Below are 21,964 nucleotides of genomic sequence, written 5' to 3' on the forward strand. Positions count from 1 at the left end.
GGGATACCTCTTACACTATTGGTAGGAATGCAAACTGGCACAACCACTCTAACAAAGAGTATGGAGGTTCCTGAAAAAGTTCAAAATAGAACTACCCTAAGATTCACATTACTAGTTATTTACCCAAAGAATACAAAAATACAGATTTGAAGGGACACATGCTTCCCGATGTTTATAGCAGCATTATCCAATAGCCAGACTACAGCGAGAGCCCAAACATCTATTGATGAATGGATCAAAAAGATGTGGTATATATGTGCAACGCAGTATAACCCAGCCAAAAGGAAAAGAAAAGAAAGGAAACGAAAAGAAAAGAAAAGGAAAAGAAACAAAAAAAGAAAAAGAAAAAGAAAAGAAATCTTGCCATTTGCAAGGCCATGGATCAAGCTAGAGACTATTACACGGAATGCAGTAAGTCAATCAGAGAAAGACAAATACCGTATGGAATTTAAGAAACAACAGGTGAACATATGGGGGGGAAAGAGATTACAGAGGGTACTTATGATGATCACCAGGTGCTGTATGGAAGTGTTGAATCACTAAATTCTACACCTGAAACTAATATTACACTGTATGTTAACTAACTGGAATTTAAAGAAAAACTTGAATAAAATAAATTTTTCAAAAATCAGCCTGATAGAAAAGGCAGGTAACTTTCAAGGGATACAATTAGACTGGTAATGGGATACTATTATACTGGTCAACAGACTTCTCACAAGTAGACACTATATTTTCAAAGCACTGAGAAAGAAAAAATAGTTATCAACTTAGATATTTATACCCTAGCAAATGATCAAATAAAAGGCAGAGATAACCTTGAAAGGATTTACCTGCTAGCTCTACCAAAGTCTTCTCCCCTCCATGGAACCCAGAAATGAAGCTTATACAGATAAGATGACCTGGGTCCCTGTGACAGTTCCTGTATGCAGATAACTCAATTAACAGCCTTAATTTGGGACACCTTAGTATTTTGAGATAATCCAACTTCAATTTGAAAATGTTTTTTAAACCAACAAGTTAAAATTTCACAATTCCCTTTAACATGTATGCCCTCCAAGGGGTGGTCTCAGGGTCTACCTTATGCAAGAAAGGATTTATCTGCAAAGGAACTTTGGGTACAGCTTGAAAGTTAAGAGCTAAGAGAACAAAAATGAATCCATTAAGAATCTATGCAACATAATTAAGAGGACAAAGGAGAATTAGTTCAAAAGAAGTCATGGAAAACGAGTGGTTTAGTGTCTCTGACTAAGCTGAGCCTTCACCATTTTCTTGCCTTGGGATGGTATCCAATTCAGACCAGTCTTGGGCAGTTTAATGCCTAGAGGGTAAGAAGGTGTCATTCCTTTCCACCAATACAAGAACTTCAACTACCAGTGCCAAGTCTCAATTCCATTTATGTTTTTATAATTAGAATTTAAAACGGTGTGAGGGTATTGGCATGAAGTAGTACCTGGATTACCTAAGGTTTAGGTCACTATCCTAACCTTTAAAATTTAGGATAACCAAGAGATACTGAGCGTCTTCAAAGTAAGACTACGTATCGTTTAAAGACAACCCTTCTAGATTAGCTGAATGTAACCTTCCATTGCCTTTGAGCTGTATTACAACTTTCGTAAGTTACAGGTAATTAACAGCAATGCAAAAATCATTCTTGCCTATCAGGGTGCAAATCAACTCTGCCTAGTTGAAGACTGACACCCCTCACATGCGGGGGAAGGGGGGAAGAACAGTTTTGCCTACGTGAGTTCATTTCAGTATTGATTTCATGAAAATGTGTGCTTCTCCAATTCTAACATGTGCCTGGTTCCTTCTTTAGTAACATGAGCATGTTAAGCATTTTATGTATCTGTATGAAACTCATTTTCTACTTTATTGAAAATTATTCCCTAACACCATCAAAACAAGACCTTGTTTCTAGCAGACGCCAGGTTTCTGAAGCTTCAAAATAAATTGTGAAGATAGCACTTACAACTAGCTTCTTAATGCCAAGTTCCAGCAATTTCATGAAAATACCACGTATGATTTAATCATGTACATAGTACATGTTATTTTGATTAATGTTAATTATAAAGATAGTCAAGGAATTCCAATAAATCAACAACAAAAAAAAAAAGTCATAACTGCTATACATGTTAATGTTTCATTAAGTCACCAGTTAAACTAGGTTATCTTGGCTTAGAACCACAGCAGTAGGAGAATCCTCTTCAGTTTCAGACCTACTACCAAAAGTATCACTTTACTGGCAATTTTTGAAATAAGATCTCAAAAAGAGTAATTGACCAACAATTCCAAATGTTTAATTTCTATAGTGAGCTTGATTGATAGTTTTCCAAAAGGTAATATAGGCAAAGACCTCTATACTCACCAAGGACTATAAATTTTTAATTATCTGCCCCAACTATCTAGTCCTCCCTAGGAACTTATCAAATTTGTCAAGTTTCACTCTAATTCCTGAAGGTACAGAGTCCTGTACTGCTTGATTCCTCCTTAGGGCACTTCTAAGTGATTATATTGCCTCTAGCACAGCTGAGGAGCCGGCAGAACAGGAAGGAGTCACAGAAGAAGTAGGGGAGCCCTGATCCACTTTTGAGGTCACCTAACATACCTCTATCACAATTTTCACTCCATCGAGGTAACTTTTTGAAGTTACACTCAAGAAAAAGGTTTTCTTCGAATTTGGAATTCTCATACAGGTTTAAAAGGAATTCATGTTGCAGGGAGAGAACACATTAGCAACAATTTCCTGAGAAAGAGATTGCACTTCCATATAGGTAACTAAGGAGAAATCACATAGTATCTTTTCCAGATAGGTATTTTTTTCAACTTACCACCCACCTGGCAAAGAAGGCTTAAAGGACTCCGTCTACAATCCTGGGTGTTGTAATTCATCTTAATACCTTTTTATTTTTAAGTACTTAGCACTCTACTGAGTAGTTAACACCTAATTTCCAACCCTAAAAAAACCACAAGGATTAGCATCTGTATTTTTACAAGGCAAAGGGGCTCGAGGAGGTTGCGCAAATTGCTCATACGCCACTAATTAGAAAGCCTGAAAACTGGGCCTACGCATGGCCCACTCCACAGCCTGTTGCTACCATGCTGTACCAAGTGCATACAGTAATTTTCACTCTGTCTCAAATTTAGACTATAAACCTCAACTCGTTACGATTTTATCTCGTAATATTAAAACAAAGATGTTCTGGAGATTATAATAGGGCTTTGGCTATCCCTGTGTTCTTCTGGTGAACTAGAACACAGAATTCTGTGTCATCTTAAAAGATTTTACTTTAAAGGGTGTGAAAATCTTGTTCTGCTATTTGTGCTGGAAAGTAAACCACCTCCAAAAAGTCAAAACACAATTCAGGTGTGATGAGTTCGATTTTTTATTATTATGTGCATCTTAGACTTGAGTGTTCTTGGGTGTTTTCGGGTAAGTGCACAATGCTTCTCATTCCTTCCATGTACATTCAGAACCATACTCTGAAGACATTACTACATTCTTCTCCAAAAAGCTCATGTAATGAGGGACTATAAGAAAAGATAAATTCTATTACAGTCTCATGATAGAACACTTCAAGCTTCCTAAAAAAATTGAGCATTACGTCTTTAAGTCAACATGCCTATTTTAAACAAACGGACATTTAAATATTTCATCAAAACCCAGCAATTTAACATTTTCTATAGCATGTGTGTCTTTTATCCATTTTTGGAAGTTTAACCACTTACCCCATGTTCCTTAGCAGCTGTGACAACTTTAAGAAGGACATCCTCCTCAACAAAGGGTCTCACAGCATCATGGATTATCACAACTTCTGGCTTAGAGAGGTTAGAGTCAGGCTGGTCCTCTGCCAGCGCTTTCAGTCCATTGAAAATTGACCTGTGGCGGGTCACTCCAGCTTCAACTAGGGAGATGCGCTGATGCTGGTACTTCTGAATGATACCCTTCATCGTGTCCATGTTCTCTCCAGTTACTGCTACAACAATGTCCTTTATCCAACATACTCTGAAAGAAAAGTGTGCATACATTTAACATAAAGGGCCTTACACAAGTTAAGCTAATAACAAACTGAATTAGTAAGTACTACTGTAACTTCTTAGGGATATTGAAAACTGAAAAAATCATTTTAATGCATTTTGTCAGGTCTAGTAAAGAGGCTGATCATCAGTATTCCATACTCTACTTGATAACATAATTTCACTATGGACTATAAAACATTACATCTATATAGACATTATACAATAAATACAGATTCCTGAGTAATTAAGTTTGAATTAATTAATCTCAGTACATTGAGAAAAAAGAATGCAGTAATAGCCCTTTAAATGGATTCTTTCCAAATAATGTATTCAATAGATTAGGAACAATTCAAAGCAGTTTCAAAAACCCAGAGTTCTGTGTCTTGGTCAAGTCCACTAAATTGCTAAAAAAGTTCAATCACTTATCAAACACAAACTTTGCCTACATCGAGGTGAAACATTATAGCTGAAAGAGGGAAACTAAGATCGTATAAATATAAGTTGAAACTCAAAATGATAGACTTTGTAATAAAATATAAAATTAGAGAATTAACCTATTGAGTCATACAAAGTATTGAGCAATTTTTCTGTTGTACAACATTTTTCTGAAGACTCCCTGACCTATTGCTCTGCACAGCACACAGCACTGAGAGGCAACTGCGTTACATCTTGGCAGTTTTCTCTTCAACACCAGTGCTAATAGAGCTTAATGTCATTAAACTCTATGTTCCACAGCCAACAGGCCTGAAGCAGGCCAACTGTCTCTGACCCATCCTATCAACTCTGAATAAAGGTCACTTTAAAATTCAGTAGAACTCCAAAAACATTTTTAAGAACTCTTAGCCTGTGAGATACACGTTCATGTTAGATAGTTCAAGTCTTACGCACATTTTTACAAAGATGCAAGGGTCTGAATATTACTTAGTGAAATTAACTTTGTTTATATGAACTCAGTTGATTTACTCAATTATTAACCTCCAATCTTCTGTTATTCAATCAACCCTTTCCATAATCCAAACCCCACTGTGCCTGTGGCTACAACAGTACGCAGATGAACAACACTAAGAGCTACTTTATAGGCACACTGTCTTTTCATTTTAAGTCCATTCCCTTAATAAGTATTTATTGTACACTGAATCCATGATCAGCACTGAGTACACAATGAAAGTAAACACTGACTTCGCAGAGCTTACAGATCAAAGAACACCAAGGAACAAATACAAGCTGTGATCAAGTGCTATGAAGAAAGCCAGGCTCCAGGATTGCAAGCAAATGGACTATTTGACCAGCACAGGGAAGGCCAAGATGACACTCCCCAAGGAAGCTAAATGTGCTGTAGGATGCAGATGGTGAGTGGCAGGGGGAGAAAAGGCAAAGGGGTACGAAAGGCTGATGGAAGCAAAGGCCATGTCAAGATCCTGATGGCCAGGAAACCACTTGAGTCATATCCTTTAAGCAAAGGGGAGAAGAGCCTATGAAGAGGCTGGAGGTCCAGGCAAGAGCCAGCCTGGGCTAGGCCACAGGGACGTCCCAGACCATGTTATGGGTTTTAATGTTATAACAGAAAACCCTTTATGCAGAAAAGGACATTTACACNGGGAGGAGGGGGAGGAGGGGGAGGAAAAGGAGGAAAAATGCTCACCCACCCAAATGTTCTAGGTATTGTTTTAGGACAGAAAGGCCCCTAAAATAGGGTCACCTCCTAATTTCCCAAACCTGCAAAGGTATAACCCTACACGCAGAAGGAACTTCACAGAAGTTAAGGATCTTGAGATGGAAGAGTCATTCTGGACTCTCTGGGTAGGTCTAATATAATCACCAGAGTCCTTACACATGAACAAGAGGCAGAAGAGTTAAAACAGGAGAGGAGTTAACAGAAGCAGTGCTCAGTGTGATAGAGGACCACAAGTCCAAGAACGTGAATGACCTCCAGAAACTAGAAAGTGGCAAGTAAATGGATTGCCCCTAGAGCTTCCCAATTGAACATAGCACTGCCAACACCTTTATATTTTAGACCAGTGAAACCTGTTTCAAACTTCTGAATCTTCTGACTTACAGAAGTTTAAGGTAATCAGTTCATGTTGCTTTAAGCTACTCAGTTCATGGGCTTTTTTCTTTCTTTCAACAGCAGCAATAGTAAACTAATTTAGAAGCCTCAATTTTACTTTTGCTGCAAGGTGGAGAAGAGATTTAGTAGACAGGGAAAGGATGCAGATAGACCAGATAGGAGGCGGCTGCTGCTGCATTCTTGACAATACAGTAATTGTAGCCTGGCTACCAAACTGAGTTTGTAGATGGCATTTAAGAGATAAATTAGAGTTAATAACCTAGTAAGATTGGCAAAATAAATCAATTATGACAGAATACAAAACAGTTAACCTAGATTAAGCATTTACTATGGTTTGAGCCTTAGTCATGTTCTCAACTCCTGTAGTCCTCCTCCTCTCCTATCTCTTACGTGGGAAACAATTAGATGATATATACATCATACTTAGTTTTCCTACACTACCATCTTAGACTACAACGTACTTGAAATAGTTTCACCACTCTTCATCAAAAGAAGACGCTCCATCTTCTAGAAGATAGGTGCCATGATAGCAGGCACAGACAACATCTGTTTTGTCCATTGCGTTTCACCTAGTACCTAATAAACACTAATTTATTTGTTGCGTTAATGACCATGGTCAGTCTTATCTACCAGAAACAGCATAACATCTGACAAGACAGCATGGACTCAAGGGTTATGACAATGCAAGAAGCTCTTTGTTAACCTGGTTAGCTATAGAAACTCAGCAATGAGTTTAACTTTTGCTATGTGATATAGTTGTGTGTTGAGTCATTTGACTCCTTACCTTCATTTCCAGAACTTTAGGCTGCTCTAAGGCCAAGATTACTTATGTTTTGTTAGACACTGGGGGGGAATTTTAATCACAAGTGAACTAAGACAATGCAGTAATATTCACAAAATACCAGAGAGTCAGGTATGCATTATTACGTGCAGGCAATAAAAAGTATTAGGGAATAAGACTCAGTGTAGGTTGCTCTTCGGTTCATAGTCCATCCATCCCACATTCCTTTCATTGCAAACTTCATTGATCACAGCATACTTAACAGTTTAGAATTTATACTGTACTTAAAGCCCCCTGCAAGTGACAAGTGATAGTTTGTATCCCCAAAATGTGAAGCTTCCCAAGGTTCTGTCTTCACTGACACAACTGTGATCAAGGCACTCATCTCCCATTACACCATCCTCTTGGCTTGTCTCCTTCCCATCTTATCCCAACACAACTCATTCTCACCACTTCTGGAGGATTTTTCTCATGTGCAAATCTAAGGTCACCCCCCGCTGGTTCTTGAGCTGGGCCCTTCAAGATGTGACCTCAGCCCACTCGTCCCTACACCATTTCATCTCTATCATGTCCCTCTTACTCTCAGGATATTTTCTCTCACACCCAGGTCTTAGCTTACACTACCTTGTCTCCTTCCCAGCACACCTACCACCCATTCTGGGTTGGGAGGAAAGTAGGAGGCTCGGTCCCACCTGTTCAGCTGTCGGTCCAAAGATGGCTTCCCCCAGGAAGCTTTACTAGTCATTCTGGGGGCAGCATCCCCACTCTCCACTTCCAGAGTACTCTTACTGCTAGAGAGACTTAGCATCGTATTCCACAGTTTGCCTTTTCTATCTCCCTCACTAAGCTGTCAACTCATAAAAAGCAAAGTCTACACCTCAGAGCTTGGCACATTCTATACCAAGTAGAATTAGTAATATTAACAGCAACCAAGATTGATGGTTTGCTAGGTGATACATACTGTGTAGAGTACTAGCCTGCAAAATCTATCAGATTGTAAGAAGTCACTGTCATTACCACTTTATAGATGACACAGAAGCAATGACTTGCCCATAATCTCACACCTAGGAAATGATGGGAACTGGGTGGACCCAAATCTCATTTTGGAGCACATGGTTAACCTCTGCAAATGAACTAATAGTCTCTGAGAAGGATGTGGTAAAATCCAAGAGCAAGAAGAGCATGTCCGCATCCACTGTGTCTCCAGCACTTCATCATATTAGTGATGAACCATATAATATTGTTGCATTTGTAGTCAAAATGTCAAGTTGCCTGTAATTTTCTGTAATTCAAGCAAAAATAAACATCTAACATTTGCCAGGCAGTATACTAGACAATTGTGATATAATGATGAACCAAGACTGGCAGAATTCCTGACCTCACAGACCATATGTTAAAAAATATCTGTTAAATGAGTCCATGAATAGAGAAGACTTAATTAGAAAGGAATAAATTATTAGTTTAAGTGTTTAAGCCTTTACTCTATTCAGGGATTCATTTAACATATTTGACATAATGGTCTATGATTTGACTGAGTTTAGAGGAAAGAATTATTTACAGGGATCGAATAGACCTCAGTTTATTAATATGACATCACACTAAGGTTTTGGTTTCATTTTTTTTTAGAGAAATCTTAAGAACATACTCAAGTAAATCAGTAGGCAAGACTATTCCATAATCAAGAGCTTATCTTGTATCCTAAGCTGTGCATCTCTTTTCATAGTGAATTTTACCAGAAAAAATAGCTTAAAAGCAACTTTTAAAGACCTGCTATTTTAAAGACTTAAAGACCACGTTGCTATTTTTCACAAAAATTGCTTTCAAATATTGATATTGAGTAAGAGGGAAATAGACAAGACATTGCTAGACTTGTCATTCAAATATCTGCACAATGAGTCAATGAATTAATGAACTCCCAAAGACAAATCCCAATTTTACTAGAATGCCCTCAAAGAGCTATAAAATAATTAAGTTCCAAACAAAGCCAGTCAAAATAGATGTAAATAATTAGATATACCCATGGCCTTTGACTATTTCCAAAAGTTGTAGGAAATTCTAAATAGTGAAGTGTTTTAAACTAGTCTTTCTCAAACTGTAGATGAAGACCTATTAGTGTGCCAGTTTAGTGAGCTTAGATTAACACTTTGTGAAATAGAAATTATCCAAACAGTAAAGTTAGAGCACATAGCAAAGAGTAAGGATAGGTCTTCTTGAAAGTCTTTCATATATATGCACATGTGTGTATTTAGGTACATGTTTAATGGAGTCATCATGCAAAATGTTCTTTTAAACAAGTCACAATAAAAAATTTTTTTAAAGACATGGTTTTAGACCACTCTTGAGAGATGACGTTGTTATGCTATTTTGTTCAGCAACCAAGCATACTCCCAGCACGTACAAGCCTTTAAGTACTGTTTATATTTCAAAGGATTTATTCACATTCTTTTCTAGTTATAGAATTAAGAGCCTTTTACAGTATTAAAGTTTAATAATGTAGAATCATAAGACTGAAAAAAACCTTAACTACCTCACGCAGTGCCTATTGAACAAATATTTGCTGAATAAATGAATCTGGTTGACCTCCTTAGCTGAAGGCAAGTCCACACTGAACTCCTGTAGCCGGATTTTTATCAAGTTCTCTCATTTCCTTTCTAGCACATTCCATGGGCACTTACAAGTCTAACCTCAAGCTCCATTACACCTACAGACATTTTGAAGAAGATTTTCGTTCCTCTTATTTCTCCCACAATTTAAAAAAATCACTTCGAATATTCTGCTTAGGCAGTTTAATATGATCAGTTGAAAACAGAAGATTTACACAAATGCTTTTTAAATAAAGCATTTGGAAAATCAGGTCCTATTAAACCCTCTAAAGAGCTCTTACCAGGTTGCAGGAGTTTGGCCCCAAGGGAAGTGGCAACTGTAGCTGACCCGTGGATCGTACTGTGGCCATTATTGGTAGATTTACATCCCTCCATACCCACCCTCATATTTTAGCAACAAAGTATTGAATTGATGTGAAGGGGCTGGTTCCCAATTGCCCTCACAAGGCCAGTTCTCCTTATCATGGTCCATGAAGGACTCCCAGTTGTCAAGTCCAACCTACCAGTCCTAATCTCCTCTTGAAGTAGCCCCATGAGGGACTTCCCACTGGGAATTTAACAAAAACATCTAGTCATCTGACCTACACAAAACACAGTCCTATTGTATTTTTAATACATAATATAGGCCTATTGCTTGCTTCCCTTGACTCAGATTTGACCCTTTTCTTAATGAAGCATTAAGATAATTTTTTAATATCAAATTCATGTATTTGAACATATTCATTCAACTATCTTAAGTGCCTTTTTCTTTCTTAACCTTTAGTCCAATTAGTCACTAAAACCTGTCAATCCTGTCTACAGATTTCTCCTGTCGCCCCTACTCCATTCCAACTTTCAGCTTAACTCCAGCAATCAACATTGCTCATTTAAATTAACATTTATGTATTTCTCTTTTATTTTGTTTAAATAGAAACAGGGGTTTTCAGAAAGAGTAGTAAGATAGAACAAGTACACAGGAAAGCAAAAATTAGAGACAATCCAATAAATCAGAAAATCTAATAAGCCATGAGATCATCAACTTACACAAATACACCTATAAGCTGGGAAGATGGTGGAATAGGAGAACCCTAGGCTCACCTCATCCAACGAATACAACGAATACAACTAGTTAACAATGTGATCAGTTTCAATAACCCATGAAGCGACTGGAAGGCTGGCAGAACAAACTCCACAACTAAAGGCAGGGAGGAGGCCAAGGTAAGAAGGGCCAAGACACAGTCTGAGAGCAAAAGGGACCTTGCCACCTGTGGTGGGGAGGGAGCTGATGGCACTGAGAAGGGCAGAAAACAGATTTTCACACCAGCAGCCCATGCACTGGGAGAAGGAATCTCTTATTTGCCTTTGAATGTGAAATGGGCCACCTTTCCTGAGTTCTTAAAAACCAGCAGGACTTAAAGCCTGGAATTTTTAAAATCCCCAGGTTCCACTCTGAGAGAGCCCCAAAGACTTAAGGAAATGGAGTCCCTGCCCTTAAAGAGACAGCAGGACCAATACCCCATGTGGATACACTGTAGAACCAGCAGTTTGAAAAATACTGGGGGCAAGTCAGACGGAGAGTGATTTGCTCATCTCAGAGCACAGCCTAAGGAGACAGCTAAAACTAGGAGACCCTTCCAGGAGCAAAGGAGCTGACAGGTACCATTTCCTCCTCCTACCCCACAGCATAAGCAATGGCCACCTGTGAGAACCAGCATAGAGCTGACACTCCTAACTTGCTTGCACAAAGCCCCACCATGTCATGCCACCCCAACACATTTCAGTGAACACACCCCTTTTCAGTCACTCTTACCTCAGTCTCACTGCAGCAGCCCCTTCCCCCAGAAGACCAGTACAAATCCTACCAACACCCCATCTCTTGACCTGTGCTTCTCCAGGACCTCAGTTCCTGCATGGGTAAGTCTTCACTCACAAGCAAACCACTACACACCTTGCTGCCCACAACAGGCAGAAAAGGCCTCTGCAAACAACTGAAGGAAAAAGAGGCTAAGATTCAACAGCAGAGCACACACAACACACACAGGAGTCCCTGAAGCACCAGGACCTAGGGAATAGGGGAAACTGCACTGCAGGGCACTATAGGACCTCTTCTTAATAAGGTTATTATGGTTAGGAGCAAGGGAAGTAACTAACTTTCCTAACATAGAGAAACAGACACAGAAAGACAGACAAAATGAGGAGACACAGCAACATTTCCCAAATGAAAGAAAAGGACCAAGCCACAGCAAGAGACCAAACCAAAACAGATTTAAGTAATAGGACTCATAGAGAATTTTAAGTAATGAACATAAAAATACTCACTTGACTTGAGAGAGTAGTGGAGGACCTCAGTGAGACCATAACAGAGAAAAAAGAACCAATCAGAGATCGAGAACACAGTAAGTCATATTAAAAATACACTTGATGAGCAGAATAAATAGCAGGCTGGATGAAGCAGAGAAACAATTTAAAAACCTGGAAGAGTAATGGAACATAAATAATCAATCTGAGCAAAGTAGAGGAGAGAGAATTATGCTAATTGAGAAAAGTCTTAGGGAACTCCACGACACCCAGCATAAAAACTCTGCATTATAGGGATGTCAGATGACAGAGAAGTAAGGGGGCAGAAAATTTCAAGAAACAGCTGAAAATTTACCTTACCTGATGAGAGAAACCTATGCAGATCCAGGAGGCACAGAGATCCCGACCCAAAATATTCAACCCAAGTAGGTCCACATCAAGATATATAGTAATTAAATGTAAATTAAAATGTAATTTAAAAGATTTTTTTTTTTAAGTACACTACAAAAAGTAATGAAAGGAAAAAAAATTTAAAGCAGCTAAGGAAAAAAAGTTACATTCAAGGGAAAACCCATAAGGCTATCAGGGGTTTTTTCAGCAGAAACTTTGCAGGCCAGAACAAAGTGACAGGATATATTCAAAGTGTGGGAAGGGTAAAATCAGCAACTAAGAATCCTCTATTCAGGAAGGCTGTCATTCTGAATAAAAGTTTCTCAGATAAAAACTAGAGTAGTTCATGACCACTAAACCAGCCCTAAGGGACGCCAGTGAAAAGGAACACTAAGTCAGAGTATGAAAAGTAAACAAAAAAGCAGTAAAAGTATCTTTTACTGTCAAAAAAAAAAAAAACGAAAAAAAAATCAGTCAAGGGATTCATAAAATAAAAGGATGTAGAGGGAAACAAACTAAAGAGACTTCTGATCTCAGGAAACAAACTGAGGGTGGCTGGAAGACTTGGGGGGTTGGGATGGCTGGGTGATGGACATGGTGGGGGTATTGTGGTGAGCACTGTGTATTGTGTAAGACTAATAAATCAGACCTGTACCCCTGAAACAAATACATTATATGTTAATAAAAAAAATAATAATAAAACAAAGCTCACTCAAGAAGAAATCAAAAATCTGGGGAAAAAAAAAGTACCCAGTACATAAAAATACTTAAAAACTCTCTCCTTGCCAATAAAAGTATGCTTAGCTAGTTATGCCCATTGTCATTGTGTTGAAGATTTGCATAGTAACATCTGTCCCCTTCTCCAAACAAAAAAGGTGTGGGGGGGAATTCTTTGTTTTCAGGAACTCTAAGCCCCAACCAAATGCCAAAATTTTCTATAATTGGCCATAGAAATGCAAAAAGGTCCTCCCCAAAGCATTCAGATTTTATAATGGCAGAAAGTTGTCTAAACATTCCGTTGTGAATTGTTCACAGATTGAAATTCAGTGTTCTTAATTTTTAACCACAAGGATCACCACACCATATGACTATCTATGGGGATGCCTTTCGTGATCAGCACAACTGCTTTCTGCTTTTCCTTGACTTCATAGTGTTTTCTGACTTTTGATCGCAGTGTGGCACACTGAAAAGAATTAGTACCCATTGGTCAAAGTCACCTGGCTTCTCCAGGCCTCCCAGGCCTCCCCTGGAAACTGGCAGCTGCTTGATGGACTTGTAAGCAGTATAGGAGATCCTGTTAGCAAAAGCCTGTCCCTTGACATGTTGATAGGCCTTCAAAAATACCAGCTCTCTTCTCTTTTTGCTGGTGATTTTAAAATTTCAAAATTTGTTGTCTGATGTATTTTACTTAATTCATTAGTGTATAAATTAAACATTGCATTAATGAAAAAAAGGATGTAAAATATGACACTATGGCTTTCAATGAGCCATTGGACCAAATTAATTTAACAGACATGTTCAGAACATTCCATCCTAAAACAGAATGCTAAACAATCTCTTCAAGAGCACATGAACATTCTCCAGAATAGATCACACATTAGGCTTTAAAACAAGCCTCAACAAACAGAAAAAGATGGAAGTTATACTATGCATCCTTTCTGACAATACTATGAAAACAGTAAATAACTACAAGAAAAAAATCTGGAAAGACCACAAACACATGGAGGTTAAAGTAACATGCTGCAAAACAATGAATGGGTCAACCAGGAAATAAAAGTTAAAAAATACATGGCAACAAATGAAAATAAAAACACAATGGTCCAAAATCTGAGATAAAGCAAAAGCTGTTCTAACAGGGAAGGTTATAGCAACACAGGCCTACCTCAAGAAGCAAGAGAAACCTCAAAAAAACCAAACCTTACACCTAACAGAGCTAGAAGAACAAACATAACCTAAATCCAGCAAAAGGAAATAAAAATTGGAGCAGAAATAATTACTATAGAACCTAAAAAAAGGATCAATGAAACCAGGAGCTGGTTCTTTGGGGAAAAAATTACCCTTTAAAAAGACTTGCTGAAGATTAAAGAAAAAAAAAAAAAAAGACCCAAATAACAAAATTACTAATGAAAGAGGAGAAATAACCAACACCACAGAAATACAAATCTTAAAAGGTTATAAAAACTGCTAGGCCAACAAAATGAACAACTTAGAACAAATGGATCAATTCCTAGAAACACATAACCTCCCAAAACTAAAGCAGGAATAGAAATTTTGAACAGACCAATAATCACCAGCAATGAAATTCAATCAGTTATTGAAAAACTCCCAAAGTCCAGAACCAGATGGCTTCACAGGCAGTCTACAAAACATTTAAAGAATACCTATTCTTCTCAAGCTATTTCAAAAAATAAAAGAGGAAGGAAAACTTCCAAATTCAAACTATGAGGCCATTATCACCCTGATACCAAAACCAGATATAGATACCACAAAAAAAGTACAGGTCAGTATCTCTCATGAATATAGATGCAAAAATCGTCAAAATACTAGCAAACCAAATCCAATAATATATTTTAAAAAATCATTCACCACTATCAAGTAGGATTTATGCTTGGGATGCAAGAACAGTTCAGTATTCACCAATCAACATGGTAGGTCACATTGACATGAAAAAGGATAAAAACCATATAATCATTTCAGTAGATGCAGAGAAAGTATTTCACAAAGTACAGCAACCATTCATGATAAAAGCCCTCTGCCAAGCGGGTCTAGAGGGAACATACCTCAACATAATAAAGGCCTTGTATGAAAAACCCACAGTGAACATACTCAATGGTGCCAAATGCAGAGCTTTCCCCTAACATCGGGAACAAAAACAAGGATGTCTTTCTTCTCTCACCTCTTTTATTCAACACAGTACTGGAAGTCCTACCCACAGCATTATATCTAGGAATAAGCTTAACCAAAGAGGTGAAAGACCTGTACTCCAAAAAAACTGATGAAAGAAATTCAAGACGACACAAAGAAATGTAAAGACATTCTGTGTTCACGGATTGGAAGAACAAATATTGTTAAAATGTCTATATTACCCAAAGCCATCTACAGATTTAATGCAATCCCTATCAAAATACAAACAGCATCCTTCACAGACCTAGAACAATCCTCAAATTTGTATGGAACCAAAAAAGACCCCAAATAGACAAAGCAATTTTGAAAAACAAAACTGTAAGTATCACAATTCCTGACTTCAAGTTATATTACAAATTGGTAGTAATTAAAAGAGTATGGGGGCACCCAGCTGGCTCAATTGGTGGAGCATGTGACTCTTGATATTGGGGTTATAAGTGTGAGCCCCATGTTGGGTGCAGAAATTACTTAAAAAAATAAAATGTAAAAAAAAAAATAAAAAAATAAAACAGTATGGTAGCAGCATAAATATATACATAGATCAATAAAACAGAAAAAAACTCAAACCCACAATTACATGGTCAATTAATCCGACAAAGGAGAAATAAATATACAATGGGCAAAAGAGAGGCTCTTCAACAAATGATGTTGGTAAAACTAGACAGCCACATGCTGAAGAATGAAACTGGACCACTTTCACCACACTCAAAAATTAACTCAAAATAAAGACCTAATTGTGAGATCTGAAACCATAAAAGTCCTTGAACAGAGTACAGGCAGTAATCTCTGACACTGGCCATAGCAATATTGTTCTACTTATGTCTCCTGAGTTGAGGGACTACATCAAAATAAAGTTTCTGCACAGTGAAGCAGACAATTAACAAAACTAAAAGTCGTGCCTCAGTCAGTTAACAGTCCACGTCTCGATTTCGGCTCAGGCCACGATCTCAGGGTTCTGGGATCGAGTCCTGAGTTGGACTCTGGCCTGGGTGTGGAGCCGGCTTAATATTCTCTCCCCCAACCCCCACCCCCGCCCCTTCGTAAGAAAGAGGCAGAAAGAGAAACAGAGACAGAGAACAAGAAGTCAACCTACAGAATGGGAGAAGATATGTGCAAAGGACATAACTGATAAAGAGTTAGTGTCCAAAGTATATAAAGAACTTATAAAATTCAACACCCAAAAAACAAATAATCCAATTAAAAAAAATGCAAAGTCATGAACACACATTTCTCCAAGAAAGACATACAGATGTCCAAGAGACTCATGAAAAGATGCTCAACATTACTCATCTGGGAAATGCAAATGAAAACCACAAGATACCACCTCACAGCTGTCAGAATGGCTAAAATTAATAAAACAAGAAACATCAAGTGTTGACAAGGATGTAGAAAAAAAGGAAGCCTCATGCATGGTTGGTGGGAATGCAAACTGGGGAAAACAGTATGAAGGTTCCTCAAAAAAGTAAAAATAAAACTACAGTAAAATCCAGTAATCGTACTGTGATTTACCAAAAAAATACAAAAACACTAATTCAAAGGAATACATGCACCCTGATGTCTACTGCAGCATTACTTACAATAGCCAAATAAAGAAAGCAGCCCAATGTCCATGAACTGATGTGTGTACACACACACACAGTGGAATAATATTTAGCCATTAAAAAAGAATGAAATCGTGACATTTTGCAACATGGACACAGCTAGAGAGCAAAATATATTTCTAAGTGAAATATGTTAGAGGAAGGCAAATACCGTATGATTTCACTCATAAGTGGAATTTAAGAAACAAAACAAGCAAAAGGAAAGAAAGAGTGAAACCAAGAAACAGACTCTTAACTATAGAGAACTGATGGTTACCGGAGGGGAGGTGGGTGGGAGAATGGGTGAAACAGGTGATGGGGATTAAAGAGTACACTTACAACAAAAATAGATTTAAAAAACCAAACAAAAAATATATACAGAAATATAGAATCATTACTTTGTACACCTGAAGCTAATATGTCAATTATGCCTCAATTTAAAAAAGCATACAGACTGAACCAAATAAAACCAACACACACCCCACGGAGCTTAAGTTACTGAAACTGGACTTGCACTGATTTTCCAAGTGGCAAGAAGGCAACCCAGCTCAACCACAAATATCAGTTTCCTTAAGACAAACACATATAAATCAATAAAACAGATTTCTAATTCATCTGACCTTATCACACTTATGTTGACTAACGCACATTAGCCAAACTAAAAGAGACTAAAACCTGAAGTAGAAGGCCAACATGTTAATATAAAATGATACACATTACAATCATAAATCTAGAATGCTTTTTTATTAGTGGGACGGCCCATTTCCTCCCCTTAGAAGATGTATACGGGCTGCCAGTTTATTATAAGGTTTTGATGTGCACTGAGCCCTATCAAGGAACAAGTCCTCTTGGGCAGTGTCCTCTTACCTCAGGAAATGAGAAACCTCACCAACTACGGAGAACGCTGTGCCAGACCTTGTTCAAAGGTTATTAGCAGAAAACACCCACTCCCAGCCCACCTCCACCATGAATCTGAAGTGGCAAAAGCCCGTGTTTGCCTCGATGGCTTGCTTTTCTTGCAGTTTTATTCATCCAGCTATGCCAGGTTAACTCACCACTCTTAATGACAGTTGCTTTCTTTTATTTGAAAAACAAAAATAAGATTGCTGGCAGGAATTTTTACTTCCTAAGACCTGGGAAACATGTTTTAGATAGTAAAATAATTGAGCGGACCAATTTTGAGTATATTTTACAATTTAACTGTCAGAGCTTTATGCCTCCAATAGCACTGTCACCTATGTTTTCTTAAAGCAATAATTCTTTTAGAAACTCTGGTCATAAATCGATAGTTACATAAGGGACTAGGACCCTTGTCAGTTCCTTGTTAGTGTAATGGGGGCAAAAAAGTGCTCAAGTTATCATCTGTGGTTTGATAATTTAAACTTCAATTCCCTCTACAAGGCCAAAAGGAAACTTTCAAAATCCTAGAAACATTTTTAATCAACTTCTGAAAGGCCCTCGTTCCTTGATCCTTTTAGTTATACACACATGCACAGATCTGAACACACCAGCTGTAGTGTTTAACAGAAGTACAGGCACACACAACTGAGCGACTTCGAATCTCCATTTGTCCAGAACCATAGCCAATTTCTCTCAGATTTATGAGGGTACAGAGATTCTTTTGAATCTCATTTAACTCAGTAATTAAGAAATTTCAGTGGCACCCAAGAACTTGGCTAAACTAGAAAAAAGTATTTTTCCAATTTCACCAAAAATGATTACAACCTAAAGTCTCGGCCAACTCACAAGATAGATTCTCTGAAAGTCCCCTCCAACTTTTCAGTGACTGAAAAGCAGGTGCTTTAATATATACCATGTTGAGAAGAAACTCCCTTGAGTTTACCTTAGAAGCTAAGGATCTCATCATTCCACACAGCAGTCTTGCTCTTAATTCCTCTATGGCCATGGAACCCCTTACTCTGCCACTGGCTGCGCTGAGTCAGAGAATAAGCCTCCAGCATTCTGACAGCAATCTAGGAGCTTAAACGTTTCTTTTGAAGGTTTCCACCAGTTGTTTTTGTTGTTTCGGGGGTTTCTTTTTTCAGCTGTCTAACCCCACTTTCAGAAGTACCCTGTACCTCTAATTCCTGAACCTTTCCAAGATCCCAGGACTTCAACCAACAGGCTTCTTCGCAGCTGTTCCCACTTTCTTAGGACTGTTAAGTCTGATTGATTACCATGCTGTTCTTCCAACATTTTGTTGTCATCTTTTATCTAGCACCTCTTACATTCATTTTCTCTTGTGTGGCTATACTTTTTCTAGTCTCTTTGGGTGGGTAAATTCAAGAATGGAAATTGTGTTTAACGTGTTTAACGAAAACCAAGACTAGCTACATGTCTTTACATTTCCCTATCCCAACTTAAGAATCTTGGACCAAATTTCAGAGGTGAAATCTCTCGTACACTGTAGTTTTATATGAGCTCAAAATTCCAAAAGACAGATCAAACCATAAGGGTCATTTATCAATGACTATCTTTTGTAGTCAAGACTAACTAAGAAATTCAGATTACTCACAGCAACCTCTCAGTGAGATGGCAAAAGTTTGAGGAAGGAACATCTTAACTTATGAGGGACAAAGGAGCTTTGAAATCAAATTCGACACAACCCATATTCACAGCCCTCAGAGAGCAAGGAGAGTGGACAGTGTCCTAAAATAAACCAAGATGACAGACCGTGGTGACACCCAATTACAGCTTTTCTGATTCGGGATACTGAGAGCTGTGCTTCCCCTTAGTAAATGGTAAGGGGGCATAATTTCATCAAAGAGCACAAACTCCCATACCTCAACCCCTGTAATGCAAGGTTTCCAAGGATTTCTTGAAACACACCCCAAATATAAGCATTCCTTAAGTTATTCAGGCATTGTGACAAAAATGAGCCGTGAAGTATTTCAAAATGAAGGTTGAAGTGGTTACTATTAGAATTCTATCACTGCTGTTATCAATTAATAGAAAACAAGTGTTCCTTGTTTTCCACAAACATTCCTCTCCTTTAAAAGATTTTTCCAGTGACCATCTACTCAGGTTCCCTCAGAAGATGCGAACATGCTAATAATGCTAATTTCCTTCATAGGAAGGAAAATTAAATGTTAAGAGACACTATATTCCCCTACACCTGGTAATTAAGCAGTTAGATTCTGCTGGCCAAAATCCACTGTGTCCCGTAACACTACCTACATCATGAGCTATGTTGTCACAAGGTCCAGAATACTGTAGTTACATGATGCATACACAGAGAAAAGGTAGACCACAGAACAGGGGAAGCACCTGAAACTGTTTTCAGTGTTTGAGTTTCAGATGGAACCACTGGCTTGATTACTTGAATCAAGGGTGATTAGGATTCTTCATGCTTCCATTTTCTAAATGCCAACATTCAGGAAGATAACCATACACAAAGCAACTTGGGCCCTTTGGCTTCTGTGTTGCATGCCTGCATGGTGGGGCAGGGAGATCTTTCCTCGATAATAGGCTACTGTCCTTTAATTAGTAGCAGCTCATTAGCTTAGTGTTCATCAAAACTACCCGCAAAGGATATGCTAAAGGAGGTCATCTCTGGAGATACAAAGGGCTCAGTTCGCCGGTTTAACGTCCTATCACAACACCACACTGGCTTCAAGACGTTTCAACACCTTACCAACACGTCTATAGACCTTTTCAACTGCCCTATTTCTACCCCTCCAGCCTCACCGCACGCTGTTATTACTGGGCGCTAAAACAAGATAAACCACACACCCCCTTTTCACCTCACTGAGGCTCTCCTAGTCCTCCCTATCTCCACTCCCTCTCCCTTTCCCCTACAAGTCAGTGCATTTGTAACAGGATAAGGCGTATACTGGCCTTCAGAATCTCGCACCCTTAAATCCATATCCACCGTTGAAAAGCTTGGATTAAATTCTGCCCCTCAGTCCACCTTCAGCACTTCGTAATCAACACAGGGTTATAAGAGATACTCAGCTAATGTTTATAAATGAATGGATAAAGCGAACAAAGGTTCGTATAGTTAGATGTACGAATAAAACTCCAATTCACGCATGCACGGAGAGGTCAAATAAGAGCAGACGGGCAGAGGGGACTCCTGAAAGGGCCTATCATTAGGCCACACTGGGGCCGCTGTTAAAACTAAATGCCTCTTCGTCCCAACCCATCTCTCCTTCCTTAGTCCAACTCCACGAGCCGGGCTCCCCCCACCGACGGCCCGGGCACTGGAAGGGCTCTGAGGGGCAGCCCCCGCTTGCATGCCGGTCTGTTAGAGGAGCAGAGCTGCCCATCTCTAAACTGCAAGCCAGGACGGAGCCGAGGCCGCGGGATTGAGCCGGCGCAGTCGGCCCCGCAGTCCGCCGAGAGAAGGCGCCCGCGCAAAGCGGCGCCAGGGGCAGGTGTCGCGGGCTGCCCTAGGCGGGCCGGGAGGGAACGGGAGGCCGGGCGGGGGACCGGGGCGCGCCTGGCGCCGCATTACCTCTCCAAGGCCTGCAGGGTGTAGCTGATGAGCGGCCTCTCCAGGATGGGACAGAACTGCTTCGGGGTGGGGACGCCCATCCTCTCCCCGCTCCCCCCCGCCGGCAACACGGCAGCCACGGCGGGAGCGCGGCGCCGGGGCTGGGCCTCCGCCCCGGTCGGGTTCAGCGAAGAGGACGCGGCCGCTCGCTCCGCGCCGCGCGAGTCGCCCAGACGAGGCCCCGGTGCGGCAGGCGCGGGCTCCATGGCGGCGGGCTGCGCGGCAGGCCTGGCTTGCCCTGGGCCCAAGCGCCCCGCGGCTGCCCCGGCCCACGGCGGGGATCCGGGGAATGGGAGAAGGGCGGATGGCGCCTACCAGAGCCGCGAGGGCCGGGCCGCGGCGTGTCCCCCAGGACGCTCCCGGCGCGGAGCCGCTGCTTGTGGCGTCCACGGCCTCTGCACCGAGCCCAGCGCCCCCGGCAGGCCTGAGTTCCGCGCCGCCTCGCTTCTCTGGCGGGCCGGGCGGTCGCCCCAGGTGGAAGCGTCAGCCCTCCCTGCATATCTACGGGTCCCATTAAGCTTAACAGCTGTGCGTAGGCTGTAGAGGTCAGGACGCTCTCCAGTCCCTCTCCCCTTAAAGACATATAGGATTCAAGTCACACAATGGGGCAGAGAAACGTGCACCTCGATTTCTACCTTTAAGCCCGTGAGGCTTCCTGGTTCCACCTCGGAAAAGACAGGTGGATGGGCAATTGTTATTATGAACCGTATATATTCATATGCCAAACTGCCACGGATCTCAAATTTGTCTGCAAATTGGAACTACCTGGGGAGGTCAGAAAGTGCTAACACCTACGTCCCACTCTCAGAGATTGGGATTTAATTAGTTTGGTCTGTGGCCGGAGTTTTA

At 39.9% G+C, this 21,964-nt stretch overlaps 1 protein-coding gene across 4 annotated transcripts in view; it reads right to left on the reverse strand.

The window, feature by feature from the left end:
- The window catches only part of CRPPA (CDP-L-ribitol pyrophosphorylase A), a 290,868-nt gene extending 269,513 nt beyond the window's left edge, over positions 1-21,355 (reverse strand). For all 4 annotated transcript variants that reach the window (XM_011222602.3, XM_034668623.1, XM_034668614.1 and 1 more), the window contains exons 1-2: positions 21,077-21,355; positions 3,727-4,003 (exon numbers count right to left, since the gene is read on the reverse strand). In XM_011222602.3, the coding sequence (XP_011220904.2) occupies positions 3,727-4,003; positions 21,077-21,321 (522 nt within the window). In that variant the 5' untranslated portion in view covers positions 21,322-21,355. The remainder of the gene's footprint in view (positions 1-3,726; positions 4,004-21,076) is intronic.
- Between the last annotated feature and the right edge of the window lie 609 nt (positions 21,356-21,964).

Source organism: Ailuropoda melanoleuca, chromosome 1 (assembly GCF_002007445.2).
Source record: "Ailuropoda melanoleuca isolate Jingjing chromosome 1, ASM200744v2, whole genome shotgun sequence".
NCBI lineage: Eukaryota > Metazoa > Chordata > Mammalia > Carnivora > Ursidae > Ailuropoda > Ailuropoda melanoleuca.